Source organism: Lynx canadensis, chromosome B1, assembly GCF_007474595.2.
Source record: "Lynx canadensis isolate LIC74 chromosome B1, mLynCan4.pri.v2, whole genome shotgun sequence".
NCBI classification, from domain to species: Eukaryota; Metazoa; Chordata; class Mammalia; order Carnivora; family Felidae; genus Lynx; species Lynx canadensis.
The window spans coordinates 113,723,297-113,748,034 of NC_044306.2; the positions used below are offsets into that span (position 1 = coordinate 113,723,297).

General features: G+C 39.1%; 1 protein-coding gene across 6 annotated transcripts in view; it reads right to left on the minus strand.

The window, feature by feature from the left end:
- The window catches only part of EGF (epidermal growth factor), a 95,483-nt gene that overhangs the window by 18,961 nt on the left and 51,784 nt on the right, over positions 1–24,738 (minus strand). For 4 of the 6 annotated variants that reach the window (XM_030313260.1, XM_030313259.1, XM_030313257.1 and 1 more), the window contains 8 exons: positions 23,616–23,764; positions 18,849–18,953; positions 17,136–17,359; positions 13,334–13,501; positions 12,281–12,433; positions 8,935–9,057; positions 3,939–4,055; positions 3,169–3,294 (listed from right to left, as the gene is read on the minus strand). In XM_030313260.1, coding sequence (XP_030169120.1) covers positions 3,169–3,294; positions 3,939–4,055; positions 8,935–9,057; positions 12,281–12,433; positions 13,334–13,501; positions 17,136–17,359; positions 18,849–18,953; positions 23,616–23,764 — 1,165 coding nt within the window. The remainder of the gene's footprint in view (positions 1–3,168; positions 3,295–3,938; positions 4,056–8,934; positions 9,058–12,280; positions 12,434–13,333; positions 13,502–17,135; positions 17,360–18,848; positions 18,954–23,615; positions 23,765–24,738) is intronic. The other 2 variants (XM_030313262.1, XM_030313258.1) reach the window with 1 other exon arrangement.

Consider the following 24,738-nt stretch of genomic DNA (forward strand, 5'->3'; position numbering starts at 1 on the left):
TCTAACCCCCAATGGGACTATGTTCAGAGATGGGGACTTTAAGGCAGTAATTAAAGTTAAATGAGGTCATAAGAGTGAGGCCCTAATCCAACAGAATTGAAGTTCTTATAAGAAAAGAGAGAGAATGATCTCACAGCTCCTGAGTTCAAGCCCCGCATCAGGCTCTGGGCTGACAGCTCAGAGCCTGGAGCTTCAGATTCTGTGTCTCTGGCTCTCTCTGCCTGTCCCCTGCTCGTGCTCTGTCTCTCCCTCTCTCTATCTCTCTCAAAAATAAACATTAAAGCAATTTTTTTTTAATTTAAAAAAAGCAAAGGAAGAGACACCACATGCCCCAACCCCCCACCCCCAATGACAGCAGGAAGGCATGTGAGTATGCAATAAGAAGGCTGTGGTCTGCAAGCCCAGAAGAGCTGCCACCAGGAATTGAATCAGCCAGCACATTGACCTCGAATGTCTAGGCTCCGGAACCGTGAGGAAATACATTTCTGTTGTTTAAGCCATCCAGTCGATGCTGTATTTTGTTATGAAGGCCTGAGCAGACTAAGACATCACCTTGCCAGCCTCAGTCTGTTTCTCTCACACCTACTACACTTGGGGATCAGTTGGGCTATTCTCTACCTCCAAAATAGACCTGTAATATGTTTATGCCTGGAATTCCCCCCTTTCCTTCACATTTCTAATAAAAATTTACTCTTGAGGTGCCAGGGTGGCTCAGTTGGCTAAGCGTCTGACTCTTGATTTCAGATCAGGTAATGATCCCACAGTTCCTGGGTTCAAGCCCCACATCAGGCTCTGCACTGACAGTGCAGAGCCTGCGTGGGGTTCTCTCCCCCCACCCCTCTCTTTCCCTCTGCCTCTCCCCACCCCCTTAAAATAAATAAATAAAAATTCCTCATGCCACAAGGTCCATCCATAGTGATACTTCTTTTATGAAGTCTTTCCTAATACTTCACACAGATATTCTCCCAGTTGTGAATTTTCACTGTAGTTTTTACTTCTCCCATGATGCACACCCTTCTTCTCTACTTATTATTAGCTCCATTTCTTCTAGATCCTGCTCTTCCCACAAACAAGCTCTACCTCCAGCATTCTGGTCTTCCTCACAGGTCCTACTGCTGTGTCTTTCCACTAATAAGAGCTAAATGAATATATGTCACATTGAACTGCTATCCTGATGGCTCAAATTGAGTCTTTTTTTTTTTACTTACTTCCTGTTATAATTTCTATGAATTATTATCTTGAGAGTCAGAGAAAGCTTTTCTTTTTAAAGTCTTTTTTTTTTTTTTTTCAACGTTTATTTATTTTTGGGACAGAGAGAGACAGAGCATGAACGGGGGAGGGGCAGAGAGAGAGGGAGACACAGAATCGGAAACAGGCTCCAGGCTCCGAGCCATCAGCCCAGAGCCTGACGTGGGGCTCGAACTCACGGACCGCGAGATCGTGACCTGGCTGAAGTCGGACGCTTAACCGACGGCGCCACCCAGGCGCCCCTAGAGAAAGCTTTTCTAAGAAGCAAAAACAAAGATATAGTCTTGGCCAAAAAATACAACTACTCTTAAGAATAAGAATAACAACAATGGCACTTATGTGTCAGGCATGGTTTAAAGCACTATATCTACATATATATGGAGAGGAAGGAAGGAAAGAAGGGGGAGGGAGAGAGAGTCAGAGAGAGGGGGAGAGGGAGGGGGGAGGGAGACAGAGAGGGAGAATGACACACACACAGAGAACAAGAATAGGCCCATTCTTCCATGTGGCCTGAGGATTCCATGCCATCCAGGTAGTCTGGGCCATGATGCCCTGTTGTGTGCTCACTACTGAAAGGAGGTAGGTTAGTGACACAGTGAGAATCCAGACTACAATGGGTTTAAACATCCAAGAAAGTATACCTTCTTTTCTCTTCAAAGCAAATTAAATATAAAGCCTGTTTGTCTAAATTATCTATGAGCCTGCTTAATTAGAGCAGTGACATTTTCCTGACTGACAGCCAAATATGTGCTTAAAAGAGCATTTACAAATGACTGTGGGCTCCACAAAACTAATCTGATAAAGGTCTGATTTAAACCAACCAGATCCAGAAAACTGGTAGTTACGACTGATTTCATCTTCAACCTCAACATGTGGGAGAAAGCAATAGCATTTTAGTGTCTTATCGGGTCATCTGCCCCTCACCGTGAAAAGATTTGTATGTTTTCAGAAGGAAAAGAAAATACTGAAAGAGACATGTTAAAGTCCTGTTAAACTTCAGATAACCACTTCACAGGGCCATGATGGCTTCAGGCATGTCCCCACTTGTGCGGACTACTATGCTACTGACACCTGGAATGATGGCAGACATCCACTAAGTGAACTCCCAACCCAAAAGCCACACCCAGATCTTGGCAGAGGATGGTAATTATGAAAAGAGGTCTTAATCATGCTTTACTTGTATCCAAATGTCAGTCACTTGAATCTCCCATCTTTTTTTTTTTAATGTTTATTTATTTTTGACAGAGACAGAGACAGAGTGTGAGCAGGGGAGAGGCAGAGAGAGAGGGAGACACAGAATCCAAAGCAGGCTCCAGGCTCTGAGCTGTCAGCACAAAGCCATCAGCACAGAGCCCAAGGTGGGGCTCAAACCCACAAACCTCAAGCCAAAGTCCGACACTGAGCTGACTGAGCCACCCAGGTGCCCCTTGAATCTCTCATCTTTGAAACTTATCAAGAGCCATCTGATGAACCCCTTCATAGAACCATTTTTCCTTTCTTTCATGCACATAGCAGTCACTTCCAACAGACCTACAGCAGCTCTGCAGTTCACCACAGTTCAACTGCCAAATTCAATGACAGTGAAAATGCTGTACAATTCCCCCGAGGATGGCTCGAGGTATAGAGTGTGGGTGAGGCACGGGGGTCACTCAAATCCCAAAGAAAGAAAGGCAGAGCGGCAAACCACCTCTTTGGGGTCTTGAAGCTGATGACTGCAGTCATAGCACAAGGGCACAAACCTGACTATTCATCAAGAACTGAGATATGTCAGCTTGAACATCACGCAACTTCTCTTTCAGACCTAACATGCGTGGCACCTAAATTATAGCCTGTCTTCTCCTGACCCACCACACCCACCGTGTTTCATGATTCTCTGAGGCCTGCCTCCACCCTCCTCCCTTGGCACACGTGCTCTCTTACCAAGACAGTGAATCCCATCTCCCTGGTAGCCTTCTGAGCACTGGCAAACATAGCCGCCTTCAGTGTTGATGCACTTGGAGGAGGTGGGAGGGCAAACGGTGGTGCTTGTCCCACACTCATTTATATCTGTGGGCAACATGACCAACTAGTGAAATATGTACACAAATGAGAGTCATAGGAAAAAAGAAACATAAGCTCAAATACGATCTTTCAGCCGCTTGCAGATGCTATTTGCAAATGTAATGCAGACTCTGCATCTTGGTTGTAAAGTTGCCTTCTGAATCCGTTTCTACAGATTTCTCAGGTGTCTGATTAGCTAAGTATGTGTATATACATCACATTGTGCCAGAGTTTCAGACCATGAGAACTGAGATTTTTACAGTAGTCACTAACTTAAAATTTCAAGGCTATCAATATAAAATAGAAACCTATCCAGCAAAACCTCAGCTTTTAGGGGAGAAAGTTGTGTTTTCATTGGAATTGTTGACTTCATAAATTTGACTTGAACTCAAATTCATGTTTCTGAAGCTAATTATATTTTTTCCTTTAATGTCAACTGCATATATTATGTAATTTTAATATAAACTCACTGAAATATAGCCACATATTATGTGTTTCATATATTCTATATATACTATCCATTATCTTTTTAGCTAATATCAAATAACTTATTCAATCCTGTTGATCACATAAATCCTCTGGAGATTTTGAGTCAGTATTATCTGGTTCACTGTTTTCCAGATATTATGTGTATTGGCCTTTGCTCTTACCAGAACATAGTTTTCCATCGCCAGTAAATCCTTTCAAACACTGACATGTGGCATTTTCTCCTTCTGAAACACACTGAGCCCATGTACCACATCTTATAGGACCACAGTCGTCATTATCTGCAAACAGGGAGAAACCCATCAGATTATTTGCAGACCTCAGGGGGGAAAATGGACTTGACTGTTTGGGGTTCTACAGAACATTCCAGCACTTCCTTTCCTGAGTTCTGGGATAGTTAACCTCCAAATAGAAACAATTTGTTGACCTATAAGCTTTATCTATATTAAAGGATCCACCAGCCATATGTTTCCATTTACATGCTCTCAATAAGTCTCTAGTCTTAAAGAACTATTTGGTGTTCAAAGAGCCCTGTGTGAACTTGTTTATCATTTTTTAAAAACCATTTGCAAGTCTGAACCATAACATTCCTAGGAGTGAATGCACTCAAGTTTCAAAAGTTGTATTGTTTATTTGAGAATTTCCAACCATCATGACATACAATAGGGGTCAATATATTCTTATCCCTCAAAGAGACACAGACTAATATACAGCAAGTAGATCTGTGTACCAACATGGCAGAGAAACAATAAATAACAATTTATTATAATAACACAAGATACAATAGAAAGATTTATTGTCAATTTACTAAAATTATGTTTCATATATAAGAGAAATGTATGTCACAAGATTTATGCAGTGACTTGCAAACTTCAAGGCACTTTTACAAAAGTCATGAACCATGCAAACTAAATGCTGTAAATGGATCATTTCATTTCATACTCCATTGAAATGCAAATGCCCCAGGGGATGGAGCTACATGTTGAGCCATAAACATGAGCAAGTTTTGTGGTTTGTTTTTTTTTCCTTTGACTACTCATGTATATAATCATTCTCCAAATGTCTCCTCTCTTTTGGAGTTGGGGAGCCTGACATACCACAGCAGGATATGAACTATCATCTCTCTATTCACTGGTAAGTTTGCTCATCTGAGTACCGAAGAGGTAAAAGAAGCACTCTAAATTTGTCCATAAATAAAAGAAAGTTAAATGATCTAAGTAGGATTCAGGTTCCATGTGAATGTAGACATTGGGTAATTGCATTTGATTTGCTTAGCTATTTGAGTGAGGTTTCTCTTGTGGGAACACATGCCCTTCATTCTTGCTTGGTCCTCTCCTGTCACTCATGACTCTTCAAGATGGATAAGTTCAGACTAAATCAATTATATTTGATTTGGCATGCATTTGGAAGACTAGCGCTCAAGTCACAAGGCTGTTCAGTGTATAATGGACAGTATCCAATTACCCAAGACATTTTAAATCACTTGCAGAATTGCCTTAAATTAGAATATGGCTCAGGATTTATTTGGTAACTTGCAAACCCCAAGGCAGCTTTTGCATAATGACAAGCAATGGATGTGCCGTTGCAGGGGGATGGGCCATAACCAAAGTTCTTTCTGCCACAAACTTCCTCTGGAAGGAATGCCTAGGCTTCACATTCCTCTTCTCCAAAATACCCAAAATACAGGTGACACTTTTTGTCCCATCTACTTCACATGATTATTGTAAGGACTTGGGGAAAAAAAGTGATTTTTGTCTAAGTTTATTTATTTAAGCTAGCTCTACACCCAATGTGGGGCTCAAACTCATGACCCCAAGATCAAGAGTAGCGTGTTCTTTTTCTTTTTTTTTTTTTTAGGTTTACTTATTTATTTTGAGACAGAAAGAGAGCAAGAAGGGGAGGGGCAGAGGGAGAGGGAGAGAGAGAATCCCAAGCAGGCTCCATGCTGCCAGTGCAGAGCCTGACCCAGGGCTTGGTCTCTTGAATCATGAGATCATGACCTGAGCCAAAATGAAGAGTCGGGTGCTTAATGGACTGAGCCACCAGGTGTCCCAAACTTGAAAAAACGTGATTTTTTTTTAAAAGCCTTGAGAATAATAAATCCTACACATATGTAAATAAGGACAACAAAGAAGAAGCGTATTGTGACCGTCTGAATCAGAATTAGCCTTATCACATTAGAAAAGACTCTTGATGGGGCACGTGCGTGGCTCAGTTGGTTAAGTGCCTGACGCTTGGTTTCAGCTCAGGTCATGATCTCACAGTTTCATGGGCTCGAGCCCTGCATTGGGCTCTCCACTGGCAGTGCGGAGCCTGCTTGGGATTCTCTCTCTCCCTCACTCTCTGCCTCTCCCCTGCTCATGCTCTCTCGCTTCCAAAATAAATAAATAATTTTTAAAAAAGAAAAGACTCTTGGGACTATTAATTAAACTAATAAAATTAATTCATTTAAAAGTCCCTACTATATGCCAGATCCTAAAGAGAGCCACAGATACAGTGATAGAGAATATAGACAGGGGTTCTGCTTTCTTGTGTAATTAATTATTGAAGTACACGTGTGATAAGCACTCTCAAGAAACAATACCACACTCTAAGAGAGCTAAAATAACTCTCATCTTACCTGGTTAGGAGACTAGGAAAAGCCTTCTGAGAGATCTGAAGGATACATAGGACTTGAAAGGGTATAGAAAGAATACTGTGGGCTGAGAACACAACATCAGTATGTTATAGGCAAGGCCAGTATAACTGAAGCTGGCCATAGAAAGCTGAGGACAGGGGTGCCTGGGTGGCTCTGTCCATAAGGTATGACTTTGGCTCAGGTTATGACCTCACAGTCCGTGAGTTTGGGCCCAGTGTCAGGCTCTGTGCTGACAGCTCAGAGCCTGGAGCCTGCCTCAGATTTGGTGTGTCCCTCTCTCTTTGCCCCTCCCCCCATTCATGCTGTGTTCTGTTTCTCTCTCAAAAATAAGTAAACATTTAAAAAATTAAAAAAAAAAGACGAGGCTAGAAAGGCACACATTGAGGCTGTTGAGATGTGTAAGGACTAGTTCATCCAGGGCCCAACAGGCCATGTTAAGAATTTTAAATTTTATTCATGAATTTAGAAGAACTCATTATTTTTGTAAACCTGACCATGAAACTTTTTTATGATTGAATTTCTTTGCCATCTTCTATGCAGATCTACTTGCTATATACCAGTCTCTGTGTCTTTGGTGAATAAGAATATATTGATACTAACCTAAAATCTCTTATACCATTTTCATTCTTTTTGGCATAGATATTTTGTTTAAATGAAATTTCACTACAAAACATAAATATGACCCTTAGCCTAACACAGGTAGAACTAAAACTTTATAGACTAAGACAAAATAGAACACAGTTTAGATATGGAAAGAGGAGGCAGTTTTCACAAAGGCAATCAATTCCATCCATTCTGCACAAGGTACAGTACAGTCTCAGGTATGAAGCCAGACACAGCCTATTATACAGTATATGTATTCCAATCTTTGACCATCTCATCTTCCCCTCCATCCCATCCATGTGTCTAATTTACTATCTGTCATTCATCTTGGTCTTGGAATCTCCCAAACATTAGCCTTTCAAAATATGCTCCATGAACCTTTAGGGAGCCCTAGCAACTTTGAAAGGGTTCTTGATACTGCTAATATTTATTAATATTGTTTTATTCTATCACTTGTTTGCCTCCACATCAGACTGTGACCTTGGATGTCAAGGCTATTTTCAGCTCCTCATGGTATCCCTAGTGCTTAGCACAGTGTGTAGCAAATAGTCACTAAATGAGGAATATTCCTAATGTGATCATGTTTTCCTGACTTTTTTTCTTGACATGAATTAATTATTTGGTCCTAATTTTCAAAAGTCTTTGGTAAACTCATTACATTAATATATCTTAGCTTCAGTTTTCAAATCTGTTAAGTGATGGGTTGTGACAAGAATCATATTAGAGGTTAAAGTAACTGGTAAACTCTAAACCTCTGTACAAGTTATTATTACCAAAAATATCCACCTCTGTGTTTGCATTTTATAAAAAAAAAAAAAAATCACACTGATAAGTTCTTATAGGGAGAGGTAAGAGGTCTCCAGGCTCTGGTACACTGGCAAAGGAGTCTGCAGGCCACCAAGTTGGATGAGCGCTTTAAGTGTATCTAAGATCTTGATGTGGAGCTTTCAAACTTATTTTTCACCACAGATATTTTATTAAAATAAAATCTTGGGGCGCCTGGGTGGCTCAGTCAGTTAAGCGTCCGACTTCGGCTCAGGTCATGATCTCACGGTTCGTGAGTTCAAGCCCCGCATCGGGCTCTGTGCTGACAGCTCAGAGCCTGGAGCCTGTTTCAGATTCTGTGTCTCCCTCTCTCTCTGACCCTCCCCCGTTCATGGTCTGTCTCTCTCTGTCTCAAAAATAAATAAACACTAAAAAAATTTTTTTAATAAATAAAAAATAAAATAAAATAAAATCTTAGCCAGAAATATAAATAAATAAAACATTTCAAAGTAGAGCTGCACTGATTACAGGGCAGAGAGCAGAGTGAAGAAGGGGTGGGGTTTGCAAAAGTTCTAGGGCTGAGCTAAGCCCAGTTTGAACACCATTGACCTCATCAGTAAACAGAATACAGAATATAAAAGAATGAGGCTCCCTAAACTTGTTACATACTGAACAAATTATTTCGTATTTTGGTGATAAACGTGCAGTACAGAAGAAAACAATTCAAATATTTGCCGTGTGTAAACTTTGGAGCAGCTGAAGCAACCAACTTACGTTTGCTTATCAGTTACAATCTACTTTTTCACACTAACGGAAGTATAGCTAGATGGGCAAAAGATAAAAAATACTAGGTATGGATAGGGATACACTCATATCTGTTTTGTGTTATTTTTCACCTTTGTTTCCAAGTTAGATTTCTTCAAAGAAGTTTCAGTTCAAAGATTCTCAATGAGTAAAGTTCATGTCCTGTCTAATAGGGAGCCATTTTCCTCAGGCACACGGTTCAGAAAAGAAGGACCAAAATTTGAGTCCAAGGTTTGGCTTCACTAGTTTTGTGTACATTTAGCCAAAGTTAGAGAATGAATTCAGGATTCTAATTAGAAGGATGGAAATTGTTGGAACCAAAGCTGTGTTGGAGAACTCATCATTCATACCTGACACCATGATCTCAGCCACTAGCATATGTTGGGATTCTGTACTGTTATCTTCAGATCCTCTATTCCTGGATAAGACATCCAGTGGCGTTACTTGGTTGCTTAGATCTGCTTCACTACCTACTGAAGGTCAAAAGATACAGTTAATTTACCTTTTATGATTCAAGAAAGTTTTGATTTTAACTTATATTTATAGATGTTTGTTGGTTGTAATTTCAGACTTACTTGTACAGTAAGAGCACTCAACTAGCAGTATCTTGGTGACTTAGAAAACCTCACCTGCTGTACCACACCCTCCCAGCTTCACTCAGTGCACTTGACGGTTGAGGGTAGGGAGAGACAGTGGGCAAAAAGACAAGACCAATTTAGGTACTGGCAAAAACAATGCATAAAATACTAAAATCCTAATGGACATAATCAGCTCATAATCACAGCCTGCTATAAGGACAAATTAATAAGATGATCTCCCCATCCTGCCTTCCATACATATTCTTTCTCCTTTAGGCTGCTTTCAATACTTACTTTAGCCTTATTTTACCTGTATTCAGAAACATGAAGGGGCACCTGGGTGGCTCAGTCAGTTAAGCGTCTGACTTCGGCTCAGGTCATGATCTTGCAGTTTGTGAGTTCGCGCCCCACGTCAAGCTCTGTGCTGACAGCTCAGAGCCTGGAGCCTGCGTTGGATTCTGTGTGTCCCTCTCTCTCTGCCCCTTCCCGGCTCATCCTCTGTCTCTCCCCCTCTCTCTCTCAAAAATAATTAAACATTAAAAAAAATTTTTAAAAAGAAACATGGAAGGGTATAAACAAGTCATAATTTAACATAGGCATGGAACCCAGTACATGGGAGAAATTGATCCCCTAAAACACTTAGTGTGTTCTCTTGGTTCTCTAGTGGGTTCCCATTGCACAGAGTCCATAACGTCAAAACTACTTTCACAAATACATGTTATATTGTTTGCCTTTTTTCCCTGTGTTGACTTTGATACTAATGGGGCAAACCAATTAGGCAAAATTACTGGTGCCTTAGTATGAATTAAGGCAATGGCACAAAACTCAACTAACAGTCATGTCTTCACTGCACACATTCACACACACACACAGACACACACACACACACACACAGTTTCACTTAAAAAGACCCATGATGAAACAGTAAGAATTATTAATTTTTTAAAATCTCAACCATGGAATACTTGGCTCTTTAATATTCTGTATAATGAAATGGAAAGTATATATAAAACACTCTGTGTACACACTGAAGCGATGATAGTCGTCTGGAGGAAAAGCACATGTGTAGCTGCAAGTTGAAACTAGCCTCTTTTTCATTGGACATAATTTTTACTTGGGAGACTGACAAAGTATGTTATTAACACTTGGAGATATGGCAAGCACCTTCCAAAAATGAAGTGAGTATGTTGTTTCAAGAAAAGCAATCGACAGTACTTATTGCCAATGATAAAACTTCAGCTTTCAAGTGAAAAGTAGAATTCTGGAAAAATTTTCCCACTATGCTGAGCTTGACAAAATCTCAAAACTCAAGAGCTTTTCTAATGGGTTTGACGGTAATTAATTAGTGAATGTGACTGGATGTGTGTGTGACACTTGGAAGATATGCAACAACTCGGCCAGCCAGTTTTTTCAAATGACCAACATAATGCCACAAAATCACACATTGGTAAAAGAGCCACTCAAAGTAGAAAACAAAAAGAAAACAAAACAAAAAAACCCACTGGATTTTAATATAACAGGTGACAAAAAGATTATTGATGTGGCTTCAGATTCCACATTGCGGCTAAGGTTTAAGAAACTACCACCTGTCCAGTTCTGATATACTATCAAAAGGATACAAAAAAGGCATCTGAAAGGCTATTAAATTTTCAACCCTCCCTTTTCCAAATCCACGTCTATGTGAGGTCAGGTTTTCTTCATAGGCTTTGACCAAAACAGCACAACAACAAATTTAACGTAGAGGCAGATATGAGAATCCAGCTGCCCTATATGAAGCCAGACTTTAAAGATATAAATGTAAAACAATGCTACTATCCTCCCTACATTTTTTTGTTCCAGAAAATATAGTTACTTCATTTATTTCCCTAAAAATATATCATGTTCATACATAATAAAATATTATATAAAATTATATATTAAAATATAGATATATTTTTTATTTTTATTTTTATTTTTTTTAACGTTTTATTTATTTTTGAGACAGGGAGAGACAGAGCATGAAGGGGGGAGGGTCAGAGAGAGGGAGACACAGAATCTGAAACAGGCTCCAGGCTCTGAGCTGTCAGCACAGAGCCCGATGTGGGGCTCGAACTCACGGACCGCGAGATCACGACCTGAGCTGAAGTCGGCCGCTTAACCGACTGAGCCACCCAGGCGCCCCTAGTTTTATTTTTAATTCTAATAGCATAACTATTGGTAAATTTAACCCACATTAACAAAAGCTCTTTGGAGTTTTCAGTCATGTTTAAGAGTGTAAAGGGTCATAAAACCAAAAATATTGAGAACTGTTGTGCTACAGCAACAATTAATAGAAAATTCTGAAAATCCAAAATAACCAATTCTGGTCCATGGATAATTAATCCATTTGTTTGCTGTTAATCTACCATGTAACTTAAACCTTGCCTACCAGATAAATGAATTAAAGAATTTGTAAATAAAATTTAAATTCTCTTTGGTATGAAAACTTCAAGAGATGAATCCAAATTCTCCTTCATTATTTGCATACACATTCAAGGAAAGCAAATCAGCACACTACTGGTTACACATCACATTTGATTTACTCTTCTGTCCTCTTCCTCAAAAACATGATTAGTTATTTAAATGTGGATCACAAGCATTCTCAGGCTAGATTCCCTACACTTATTTAATATCCTAAAGTTATTTATATAAAGGACTTTGCTTTTTCATATTAAGCCCAGCCATGTGGAAGGAGGATTGTATAGGACTACCTTTAAAAACTGAGGCCAAAATGTCTCTAAACATTATCTGAGGTGGTAAAATGCTCACATTGATTTCCAAGTGTGGGCCACTCCATCGTAAATGGGGGACCAGAAGGCTGGAAACTTAACATTTTGAATATTATATTTTTTTGTTAATTTTACAACTGGAGGAGGTCAATTGAATTTAGTCTTTAATAAGGAGCCTAAAAATAAAAAATAAAAATTAGGAGCCTAAACTCATAGAAAAGAAAAACAAAACAAAACAAACTTGGCATCCCTAAAAGCAGGGAAGCTTTTAATAATATAAAATACTAAAAATCAGCAAAAGCATACGATTGATGTAGAATTATATTCCTGAGCCAAAGTAAAATAATTTAGCCACATATTTATCATCTTACCTGCTGGTGGTATCTGATGGCCATTGAGGGCCAGACACATTTTCCCATCTGGGGCTTTCACAAAACCTTCACGACACAAACACTGAGCAGATCCAAACCTCTCTTTGCAAATATGTTCACAGCCTCCATTTTGGTATAAGCAGGGATCTGATCCTTGTGGGGAAAAGAGGTACATTCACAGATGGGCTTGGAGATGAAAAGAGTGCCATTGATACAAATCACATTGTACAGCTTTTGGGGAGAGAAACTTAGTGTATCTAAATGGAGCCTATATCAAGAGCTATTTCAGAAGAGCTCCTAAAGGAGCCAGTTCTAAGATAAGCTCAGAATGTTATTACCTTATGAGTATTTATTGAGTATAGCCAGTGCTTTTGTTCAAGAAGCTCTTTAGGCAGATGTGATCCTTATTTCCTGACTCATAATCTAGTCAAACTGACAAAGGGCAATTCAGAAGGAAGTTACATAGGACACTGGATAATGCTCACTCACTGGCACTCTCACGGGGTGGGGAAAGGCCCCAGTATAGATAGAAGCTTCCATTGCAGGTGTCTAAATTGCACCCCCAAACCCTGACCTCCCTTTCAGTGCCTTTAACCCAAGCATCCTTGAAAAGGAACATTTAATAAAAGCTGGCCAGGAGAGGTAAAGATGAGACTGGAGAGATAAAGCCCAAATTCAGTACCAGATTGTCTTAGTTTAAACCCAATCCACATCTTACGGAATCTTTTTTTTTTTTTTTTAATTTTTGAGAGAGAGAAAGAGCACAAACAGGGGAGGGGCAGAGAGAGAGGCAGACATGAAACCCGAAGCAGGATCCAGGCTCTGAGCTGACAGCAGTGAGCCTGATGCAGGGCTCGAACCCACAAACTGTGAGATCATGACCTGAGCTAAAGTCAGACACTCAACCAACTGAGCAACCCAGGTGCTTCCACATCTTACAAAATTTTAACATCTACCCGAATTAGTGAGAATCCCCCTCCTCTTCTCCCATCAAACAATTAAAATAGTTGCAGATTCCAGCCAAAGAAAGACTGTGTAACATGTCCAGTGTACCTGGTTTTGCCAATGGATGAACTACAACCAGTGATGAAGGCTTCAGCATGCTGCCTCGGAGACATACCCTATTTTTGCCAGTCCTCTTGTTCACCCTTATTACCGATGGCATAGTCCAATCAGAGAACCACACGTGATCCTCAAACACAGCTATAGCAAAAGGGTGACCTGGAAGCAGTTTAAATCCATTACATACATCTTGTCTCTGCCATGATTATTTTTAAAAGGACAAGGCTTACAACATACACAACTCCTACACCAAATCATTCCTTTAATATAGCTGCTAAGCAAGATACATGCCACTACTACACCTGCATCAAGAAGAACCCACATGATGAGCAAACATCATCTTACAATGCGAGCCCAGCGCTAGGAAGTCCTAGCATTGTTGCGCACCATATGGGGAGTGGGAGAATGTGGGTTGATTGATAGAATATCAAGAAAAAGACCAGGATGGGAATGTTTCCATGTTTGGTGATTCTGACACTACAGACTAAGCTTCAGAAAGTGATTTTTAACCTCTCTTTGCATTAAGTTCCTTGTCTTTTGAATGGCAGTAATAAGTACTAAAGTCATAGGTTGTTGCAACGATCTTTAACGATTTGAGGTAATTGAATAGCTGTCTCCTTAAATTCCCATTTCCAACAGCACATTTTGCTGCATTGGACCCTTACCTCCTTTCCTATGTCTCTTGTTATGCCATATTAGTCCAATGACCTGTGCTCTTAGTCTCTTTCTTCTTGCCTTCTCTTGAAATTTGTCTGTCAATTATCTCTTTCTTTTACATCTTTACTCTCTTCACTCTACTAGCTTCCTTCCCTTAGCCGATTAATATCCTCATCTCCTTGGCCCCTCTAGCATCTTTTTGTCTTTTTCTTTCCCTTCTTAGCCAAAGTTTTTAAAAGTCATTTATTATCTACTACCTCCATTTTCATGGCTCCTATCAACCCCTAAGTGGGTTCCCTGACCCCACCTCAATTAAACCACCTCGCCATGCTCCTGGAACTGATAAGATATTCAAGTATTTATAGTAAGCAAAGAAACGTTGTAATACACTATCTCAAGTGGTTAGAGGCTAAGCTAGGGAGCCCCAAATTGGGAAGCTTTAATCATGTCCAGTCACATTTTCTGGGACAATTTTTGTTTGTTTGCTTGTTTTTGTCTTTGTTTTGTTTTGTTTTGTTTTTGCAAATAAGCAATGGATGTAATGGATTAGAATAAATGTCTCCCTCTTCTGGCAGCAGACTCAAATGACTTGTCCTGGTGACCACGAGTCTCCATCCATCATTATTGACCAGGGCCTTTAAGATGTATTTTAGTTTCTAGTTCTTCGTCCCCAATTAAAGCTATAAGTCCATCAAGGAAATTCTTTTATATAGCTATAAGGTTTCTTTGTTATGGTAAAAAACATCTAACATAAAATATATCATCTTAACCTAAGTGCACATTTCAGTAGTGTTACGTACATTCACTTTGCTGTGCAGCCGATTTCCAGAACTTTTTTATCTTGCAAAACTGAAACTCTATATCCATTAAACAACAACTTCCCATTTCCCACTCTCCTTAGTCCCTGGCAAAACACCATTCTACTTTCTCCTTCTATGACTGTGACTATTCTAGAGACCTCAAATAGATACAATCATACAGTATTTGTCTTTTGTGACTGGCTTATTTCACTCACCATAATGTCCCCAGGGTTTATACATGTAGCATGTGTCAGAATTAGCTATGTTTTCTTAATCTTTTTGAAAAAATTTACTTTTCTTAATTTTAATATTGAAGTATAGTTGATGAGAATTAGCTATGGTTTTTTTGAACAAATACCTCACACTAGACATAGTCCTCCTTATTTTTTAAAAACGTTTATTTATTTATTTTGAGAGAGAGTATGTGCAGGGGAGGGGTAGAGAAAGAGGGAGAATCTCAAGAAGGCTCCACTGTCAGCACAGAGCCCAACGTGGGGCTTGAACTTATGAAACTGTGATATCACCACCAGAGCTGAATTCAAGAGTTGGATGCTCAACCGACTGAGCCACCCAGACTCCCCTTCCTTATTTTTTTAATAGAAGAGCCACAGTTGAATGTTAAATTCAGAACGAATTCCTTCAATAGCAGCTGAGAAGTTACCACTTATATACCAGTAGATGGCACTGTAATGATGGAAATGGTCATTTAGATATTTTCATATCAAATATTTGATAATAGCTTTTAATAAGTTGTATAGTCATTAGATTACAGCAGCAATAGAAATCATTCACAAAATATCTGTTATGCGTTTGGTTTAGCATATGGTATCTTTACATTCTGGATAGGAATTTTCAAATTCCTTTATACTGTCATATAGCAAAGCTATAATTTCCCATTTATTTGGGTGATGTATTTTTTAAATAATATACACCCCCCCCAACTAGACTCTATGACTTCACAGGAACCATATTCATTTTACTCTCTACCGTATGTCCACTTCCATCAAATGATTCAATAAATATCTGTTAACTGCATGGATAAATAGTTTATGGTCATACATAAGTTTCTAACTTATTGTAAAGTGTACCTTTAATTTTTAAAGAATCTTGTAAGTATATAAAATGTTCAACTATACTTATCATGATCTGTTTACTGTATAATACAAATCTAGAAATTCATTTCCTCTAAATCAAAAAGAATGGACAAAACAATACCTTATACAGATTATTAGTTAGATTCTTCATAAAAGAGACCATATTTTTGCATCTTCTCAACCGACCAGTTTCCGAATCTCCAAAGCATATTCAGTATCTCCCTGGCTCTCATTTTAATATTCAGTCTGTTATCAAATCCTCTCAGGTTTTCGTTCACAATGATTTTTTAAATACTCTAGTCCTCCACTCCACTTTGACATGGCAATGTTCTATCCGAGGCTTTCATGAGTTCTTGACTGGACAACTGTTGTAGCCTCCTGACTAATTTCCTTCCCTCGGATTTCAATCCAACCCTAATGCTGTTCCTTAAGTGGTTATGCTGAGGTACCAGTCTTATCGTATACACTTGCTGCTTAAGAACATGCAATGGCTCCTGGTACATTCAGTATTTCTCTTTCAACATTTAGCATAGACTACAGCATTTTAAATATATTTATGAACATATACAACACTCCATGAAAAATCTGGAAACTATATTTATTATCCTTTGCATATAAATGTTTATTCATTAATGTCTAAAGGTGATACTATGACAGTTGTACAAATGACATTGTCTAAAACATAAGAAATGACAACAAACCAAGTTCTTATTCTTAAGAGATCTTAAAATTTTTAATATATTCCTTCTGATTTGGGAAAATCTTGGCAAAGGGAAATGATTATACGTCACTACGTTTTATCCGGTATTCCAATATGAAGGTAATCTTTGTAGCTCAGGAATCTCCCAAGAAGTCTGTCAGTCTGTCTCCATGCCTTTTTTATCATATGGCTGAAGGAGGAGGGCACCTAGGGGTGAGTGTGTGTGTAAACATATTTTGTGGGGTTTGTTTGTTTTTATTTGAGAGAGAGAGAGAGTAAGAGAGAGAGAGAGAGAAAGCAGGGGAGAGAAGAAGAAGGAGAAAGAGAATCTTAAGCAGGCTCCACTTAGATTGGAGCCCAACGCAGGGCTCCATCTCACGACCCTGGGATCACGGCCTGAGCCAAAATCAAGAGTCAGACACTCAACGGACTGAGCCACCCAGGCACCCCAAACCCATTTTGTATTTCACACTCATTAGCACTCATCAACACTCGTTAACACTCAGGCCAAGATTAAGAAATCACCCATCCCAAAACCTCACCTACATCGTTCTGGGCAAGTCTTTGGCGTTTTGAACCATCCAGATTGGCCATTTCGATCACAGACTGCTTGGCATCACACCAATACAATTTGTCAGTTAAGTAATCAATCGTTATTCCACTGGGCCAGACCAGATCAGAACTAGCTATAACCCGTCGGCCAATGCCTTGAAGGGAAGAACTTTCAATTCGTGGATTAATCCCCATATCAGTCCAGAATAATCGCCTTTAATCAAGAAAGCATACAACAAATAAAATTTGCATGAAAAAAAATCTTTCATTCTTTCATCACTGAAAATGTCAATGTAAATCACTTTAAATAGAATAAGCTGAAGTGGTACACTAAGGAACATAGAGAGTATAGCAGTGAACATTAGACAAATAATTCTCAATAGCAAAAATTATCTTTCCATGTAGAGCATCTTGGACAGGAAATGATGAATTAAGGTTTAGGACATTGGATAAAGAAGAAATTATTAGTTTGAAAAATTTTACAATATTACTAATTGAAAGTGTGTTCAAGAGCATATTCTTAAATTAGTGTTTCATGCTGCAAAAGGCAATAAATAAAACCTTGTTAGCCTGTCCCTCTGCCATGCATATATAAAACTATATATGTTAAATTACAACATAAAGGGAATAGCATATTTATCTGTTACCTAATTTTATACAATGTACTCAGTTAACTTTGTCAGTTTTAACTTCCATAAATCAGATGCTGAGGCACACTTTTTGTCATATGGTTCATTGCCTTTTATACTGGTTAGTTTGGAGATGGTTATAGTCCCACTTTTTTAATCATATGGCTGGCTCCAAATCAATTATCAATTATTGCCAGTATATTGTTTCCCATGGACCATTGTAAAACTTTCATTAGAAACAAAATAGGGTTAGTCTTTAATCCTTCTGTTTTAACAAGTAGGAAGGAATCCATTATTCTCCTTAATTCTCTAAACCTAAACCAACATCTGTCACCAATATGTTGCTAATTCACAATTAACAATATAGTCTTCTAATCTTTCAGAATTTCTATTTCCACATGTCTAAATCTAGGAATAACCTATCATTTGAACTCATGTTATAATTTTTCTAAATAGAATTCATAAGCCATGCAATCTAAATACTATCCTTCACTTGGGAAATCAATAATGTAGATTTTTAAAGAAAGTACTTAAATGGGCTTGTGTCTAATTGATTAATGAATTACAGCCCACTTCTTTTTTTAAAAAAAATTAAATTTGCTTAAAATGAAGGTTATCTTGGGGCGCCTGGGTGGCTCAGTCGGTTAAGCATCCGACTTTGGCTCAGGTCATGATCTCGCGGTCCGTGGGTTCGAGTCCTGCGTCGGGCTCTGTGCTGACAGCTCAGAGCCTGGAGCCTGTTTCAGATTCTGTGTCTCCCTCTGTCTCTGACCCTCCCCTGTTTATGCTCTCTCTCTCTCTGTCTCAAAAATAAATAAATGTTAAAAAAAAAATGAAGGTTATCTGAATAATGAAGTTTGTATGTAAGAATAGAAAGTCAAAAGACATTAAGAGGATGAGGAAGTCATGCTAACTATATCATTTCTGAAAATTTGAACAAATTTCATGGATTTTCTTGATTTCTGATTCCACTGAACACCTGAGGTCTTAAGACAAATTTCGGACACTAGTATATCAAACATGAACTGTCTTATGACTTCTATGGGAAAGTGTCTTGTTTTTACAAATGCTTACTTGGCCATTGGATGGACAGCAATTCCTCGTGGCTGAGAGACCTCCTCCTTGATGATTATTTCACGATGCTTTCCATTTAAATCACTCCCTTCAATGAGAGATTTCCTAAAATGTATGTGATAAAAAGGAACTTGTTACATCAACTTTACTTTTTTTTTTTTAAGTTTATTTGTTTATTTTGGGAGAAAGTGAGCGTGAGTGGGGAAGGGGCAGAGAGAGAAGGAGAGAGAGAATCAGAAGCAGGCTCCACATTGTCAGTGCAGAGCCCGACACGGGGGCTCAAATCCACAAACCACATGATCACAACCTGAGCCAAAATCAAGAGTCGGACGCTTAACCAACTGAGCCACTCAAGCACCCCTACATCAACTTTACTTTTTAAATAAAAATACTCCTTTTCTCTGTTACTTACTGAAATGCAAAAATAGGCATTCTAAACTACCTCCATCACATGTGCATGCACTCACATACACATACACACACACACAAACACACACACACACACACACACAGGTCAGGACATACACCCATGAATTCTACTTTTCTTACACAGTCTTTTAAATAGCATCCCATTATTTATCCCACGCAATTAAAATACACGGTGAAAGGATAAGGTAAGAGGGACTGTGTCAGGAGGCTGGCAGGGACAAAGCCAGGGGTGTAAATACCACCAACCCCTTTTCTTCACAGCCTCCCAGCTCCTGCTGAACCCAATGAAAGCCAGAGGACAGGTCAGAGATCACAGGAAAGAGAGTAGGCCTCAAAGGGCCACAGAGACAGCCAGCACAAGGACAGCAGGGAGAGAGTAATGTTGACTTAATTTTCTTCCATATGATTCTAAGACAAATGGGAGTACTGAAATATTATTTGGTATTCTTTACATTAAAAAAATAATAACCCTTTGGAATCTGGCAGGGGAGAAAAATCCTTGTCTCCTCATTTTTCCATTTATTTTTTAAACAAACCTTTATTGTCAAATAAATACTGAGCACTTACTGTGTGTCAGGGATTGGCCTAAGCATTGGAGACAATAGTAAACAAAACCTTGTCTTTGTTCTCATAGAGCTTAGAGTTCAGCAGGAGAGGGAGAGAGAATTATAGTACAGAGAATGTAAAGAATGCAGTCGCCAGACTCAGGGCAGACACCTTATTGCAGCACACTTTCACCCTGTGTACTAACCTGGGCTTCCCAGCAGCATCCAGGAGCAGGCAGGACCACAGGCAGAGGGGACAAGAAGAACCACCCTTCCCCACCACATGCTGTCTGCTCAGCCTTTTCCCTACTGCAAACTAGAAAAGTATAATTATCTTTAATTCATTCAACAAACATCTGGAAAGGCCTAGCTCTTGTTCTTGTGGACAATGTCTGCATGAAACAGGCCTACCCAGAAACACAGGGAAGAACTATTTTCTCTTCCTTGTTCTGCTAAACACGAAGGAGGTCTCTGTGTGGTTTATTCGAGCGCACTTTCTAGCCACTCGGTTGGGAAGGGGCTTCATATATTCCCCCTTGCAGGTTATGTGAAGGAGAGAGGCAAAGCTAATACTGGCTCAGGGCATGTGCTGGTCAAGTACACTTTGCAGACTACCAACTCAAGACCCTGATAATCTGATGTGTACTCCAGGGCCACTTTTATCAACGTTTATTTATTTTTGGGACAGAGAGAGACAGAGCATGAACGGGGGAGGGGCAGAGAGAGAGGGAGACACAGAATCGGAAACAGGCTCCAGGCTCCGAGCCATCAGCCCAGAGCCTGACGCGGGGCTCGAACTCCCGGACCGCGAGATCGTGACCTGGCTGAAGTCGGACGCTTAACCGACTGCGCCACCCAGGCGCCCCCAGGGCCACTTTTAAAAGATAATTCTATTCCCAGATGAAGTGATTGTCAGAAAGGTACTGCTGGGTGGAAGGTATTTTTGAACTCAATGTGTCAAATTCACTCAATCACAACTGTCACTGAGCCTGTCCCTTGGTGGGAGGGAAGGAATTCTGAGGCCACTTTCTTGTGACCAGGGGAGATAAAACTGTCAGTTCTGATCTCACTGGTACATCATCTCTAAATTCTTACTGTTTTGAGCAGGAGTGAAATGATGAGAATCAAGACGGACATAAGCTCCTGACCCTGGATCTGTCTTAGGCAGGTCTCCTGCAATTTACTTTCAAAGCTCCCCAAGGGGTTCGCCCAATAATGTACTTCTATTTGATTCAGCCAGAAAGCAAATCTCTAACTCTGGTGTTGGTAATGAGAAAGTAAAGACAAGCACGGACATTTGGGTGCAAAGGAGTTCGAGCATGACCCTTTATCTAGTGGAGCATCTCTCTCTTTTTATCCATTATCTAATGGGTCTCAATGCCACTGGGATCCTCCAAAACCCACCCTATTTCCTGACAGGATTGTCCATCCAGAACCGTAGAAGAGCTATTTATACCTCATGGTAGTTTTTTGTTTGTTTTTTTTTTTTACCTCAGAAGAAAGAGCAAACATGTTATTTTTACCTTCCTGATGCATTTTTTACTGGGCATTTGACTTCAAGAATCAGGATTCCTTAATGCTAAATAATAGCATTACCAGTGGAATGATCAATTAGCTTCCTGCCTATGTTTAGATGATAATTTGAATCTGTCTTTTCCTAAGCCAATATAAACTGTAAGCATCCACTCTGGTTCTTTTAATTGGTTAAAAGTTCCCATATAATCTAATATCATGAACGTGGAATCTCGGTTATTTGAATCCAATTTCTAGCTAATATCAAGGTTTTCAAACTATAAACCTCTCATTTCCAGACAAATTAAAGGTTTTCTTGTAACAGCTGCCGTTAGAGGGAAGAGGACTTAGAAGGGCTTGTTATTACAGAACTCAATGAACTAGGAAATTTGAGGTCTGGATTCTCCAGGACACGGAGGTGTGTGACGATCTCCTGAAGGCATTGCCTTGTTGTAGGTACCACGGGGCTATTAATCAAACACTGTTAAAATTAAAGGTGCCATGCACATGTGGGAAATATGAGGAGACCCGGCATGCTCAGAGAGGCCAAGAGCGCCTGACATCTGCTGTCCTGATCAACGCTTACCCTTCTGAGAACAGCCGTGTACAAGCTCTGTTATTATGCACAGCTGACATTTTAAAACGTCCTTTCAAGTAGGTTCAACACAGAGGAGGCTGTTATTATGATTTTTATCATTACCACAACTGAAATGCCAGATCTACTTCTTGCTGGCCGCTTGCCATCGGGAAAGTTATTTTACCTCTTTAATTCTCAATGTTTTAATCTTTAAATTGAGGACAAGAAAACTTACTTTTTCAATAGTGTCATCGATATAAAGCTCCTAGCACAGTGTCTGATGCACTTTAGTGATTCAATAAATAAATATCCAAAAAATAAAGAAAGAAATGTTTAAGCGAATGAATGAATGAATGAATGAATGAATGAAAATATACTTGCCCTGGATATAAAAGTACCATATTATCGATAACTGTACACCACACCATACGTCTGGCTAATTTTTAGAACACCATTTGTTTCCCACGGATTATCTAGACCAAAGAAGATTTTCTGGAGCATAGAAAATCTACCCCCAAGCATATAAACCTGTTCCCTGGAACTTGGAAGGAGTTCTGTGTTGGGACCACTGATTTCATAGAGGTGATATCCTAATTAATTCTATCTTCTTTTGCTTTAACACAGTTGCGTAGGTACCAGATGTTTAGGTTGTCTACCATTACATTTCATTACTTTAAGTTACTCTGAGAAAACATCCTAGAGCACAGAGCATTTCCAAAACCGTCCTGTGACAGCTGCCTGTACTCTCTGGTTAGCTACCTATCTCAGAAGCAAGGACTGGGCTCTCATGAGCACACATAAGAGGAACAGCCCCTTCACCCATCCCTCTCCCCCATCCTTCACCCTCCTCCCCCCACCCCACACCATTCTGGGGGGCTCACACAGGCCACACACACACCAAATGCAGCTGCCCTTCCTGCAGCCCCAAGAGCAGTGTGCCCAGAGGGCAGAAATATCACAATTTCTCTCTAGTTCTGTTCTTTCCCACATAAGGGAAAGTAGACCATCTCTCCAATCTCATGAGGACTCTCCTCACAACTCCCACGTAAAGCCCTGCTCCCTCCTTCATGCTTATTAACAAGGAGCCAGCGTGTGGATTCTAGTCTGTAAAATGAGGGGGTTTGGCTAGTCGATCCCTGAAGCCCCTTCCATCACTCGCTCTGGATGTGTACACCCCTCATTTGGCATTTATTTATGTATGGCCTTATTTATACATCTCTTGTACTGATAAGTAGACCAAGCATTTGTACTGGTTTTGCCGGTGTACATGTGCCTTAGCTCCCTGGCTAAATTGTAAGCTGACCACAAAGATGGACAGCTCTTCACGCTCCTTTGCATTTCCTACAATACCCAGGACAGGGCTTTATCCATAGCAGGTGCTCAAAGGATGCTTGTTGATTGCATTCAGACAGGCTTTGCATTTCTCTGATTACCACAGCCTGAAGTGTGAAAACACATGCTACTTCCTTGGTCCACACAATTCTCCCTTGGATACAGATCCAATCTTGATGAAAGGAGGAACATCCTGCTTGGTGATGTGGGGGAGTGGAGGGAATATGGACAGCATTAGGAGCATCTTTCCTCCAGTCCCAGCCAAGTGCCCAGCAACAATTTCTTGAGTACAAAGTGGAGGATGAGGTCCGCGGTATTACCTATGCCATCACTCCCATCCCACGTGGCTTAAAACTGAAGGTGGAAGCGTACCCTCTGTCTGTCCAGTAGAATTTACGGTCAATCCAGTCTATGGCAAGACCTTCTGGCACATCTACTGCTTCCTCAATAAGCCTTTCTCGCTGAGAACCATCCATATTAGCTCTCTCTATCCACTTCAGGGCTGTATGGGCAAAATATATCTACAAAAAAGAACACAGGCATTTCTCTCTGATTTGCTTTTAAAAAATTAATGTGGAATATATACAAATGGAGTTGGTAACCTTCAGATCATACAGTGTAATCATTAAGAGCTTGACTTTGGAGATAGACACACCAGCAACTGAATTCCACCTCTGCTGCTTCCCAGATGTCTTAGACTCTTGGTTTCCTCATTGGTTAAATGGGGATAATGATACCAAATGCATTCACTGATATCTATCTATCTATCTATCTATATATATATATATCAGATATATATATATCTGATATATATATCACTTATATATATATTCAATTTTATATATATTCAATTATATATATTCAATTATACATATATATTTAATTATATATATACTCAATTATATATATACTCAATTATATATATACTCAATTATATATACTCAATTATATATATATTCAATTTTATATTCAATATATTCAATTATATATATTCAATTATATATTCAATATATATTCAATATATATATTCAATTATATATATATTCAATGCATTCACTGATATATATATATCACAGATATATATATCACAGATATATATATATATATATCTCAGTGATATATATATCACAGATATATATATCACAGATATATATATATATCACTGAGATATATATATATATATATCACTGAGATATATATATCTCAGTGATATATATATCACAGATATATATATATCACAGATATATATATATCACAGATATATATATATCACAGATATATATATATCACAGATATATATATATCACAGATATATATATATAGATATATATATCAGTGAATGCATTTGGTATCATTATCCTCATTTAACCAATGAGGAAACCAAGAGTCTATATGTGATATATATATCACTGACATCTGACATATATATATATATATATATATATATATATATATATATATCCTTAGACCTGTGCTTGACACATATTTCTATTGC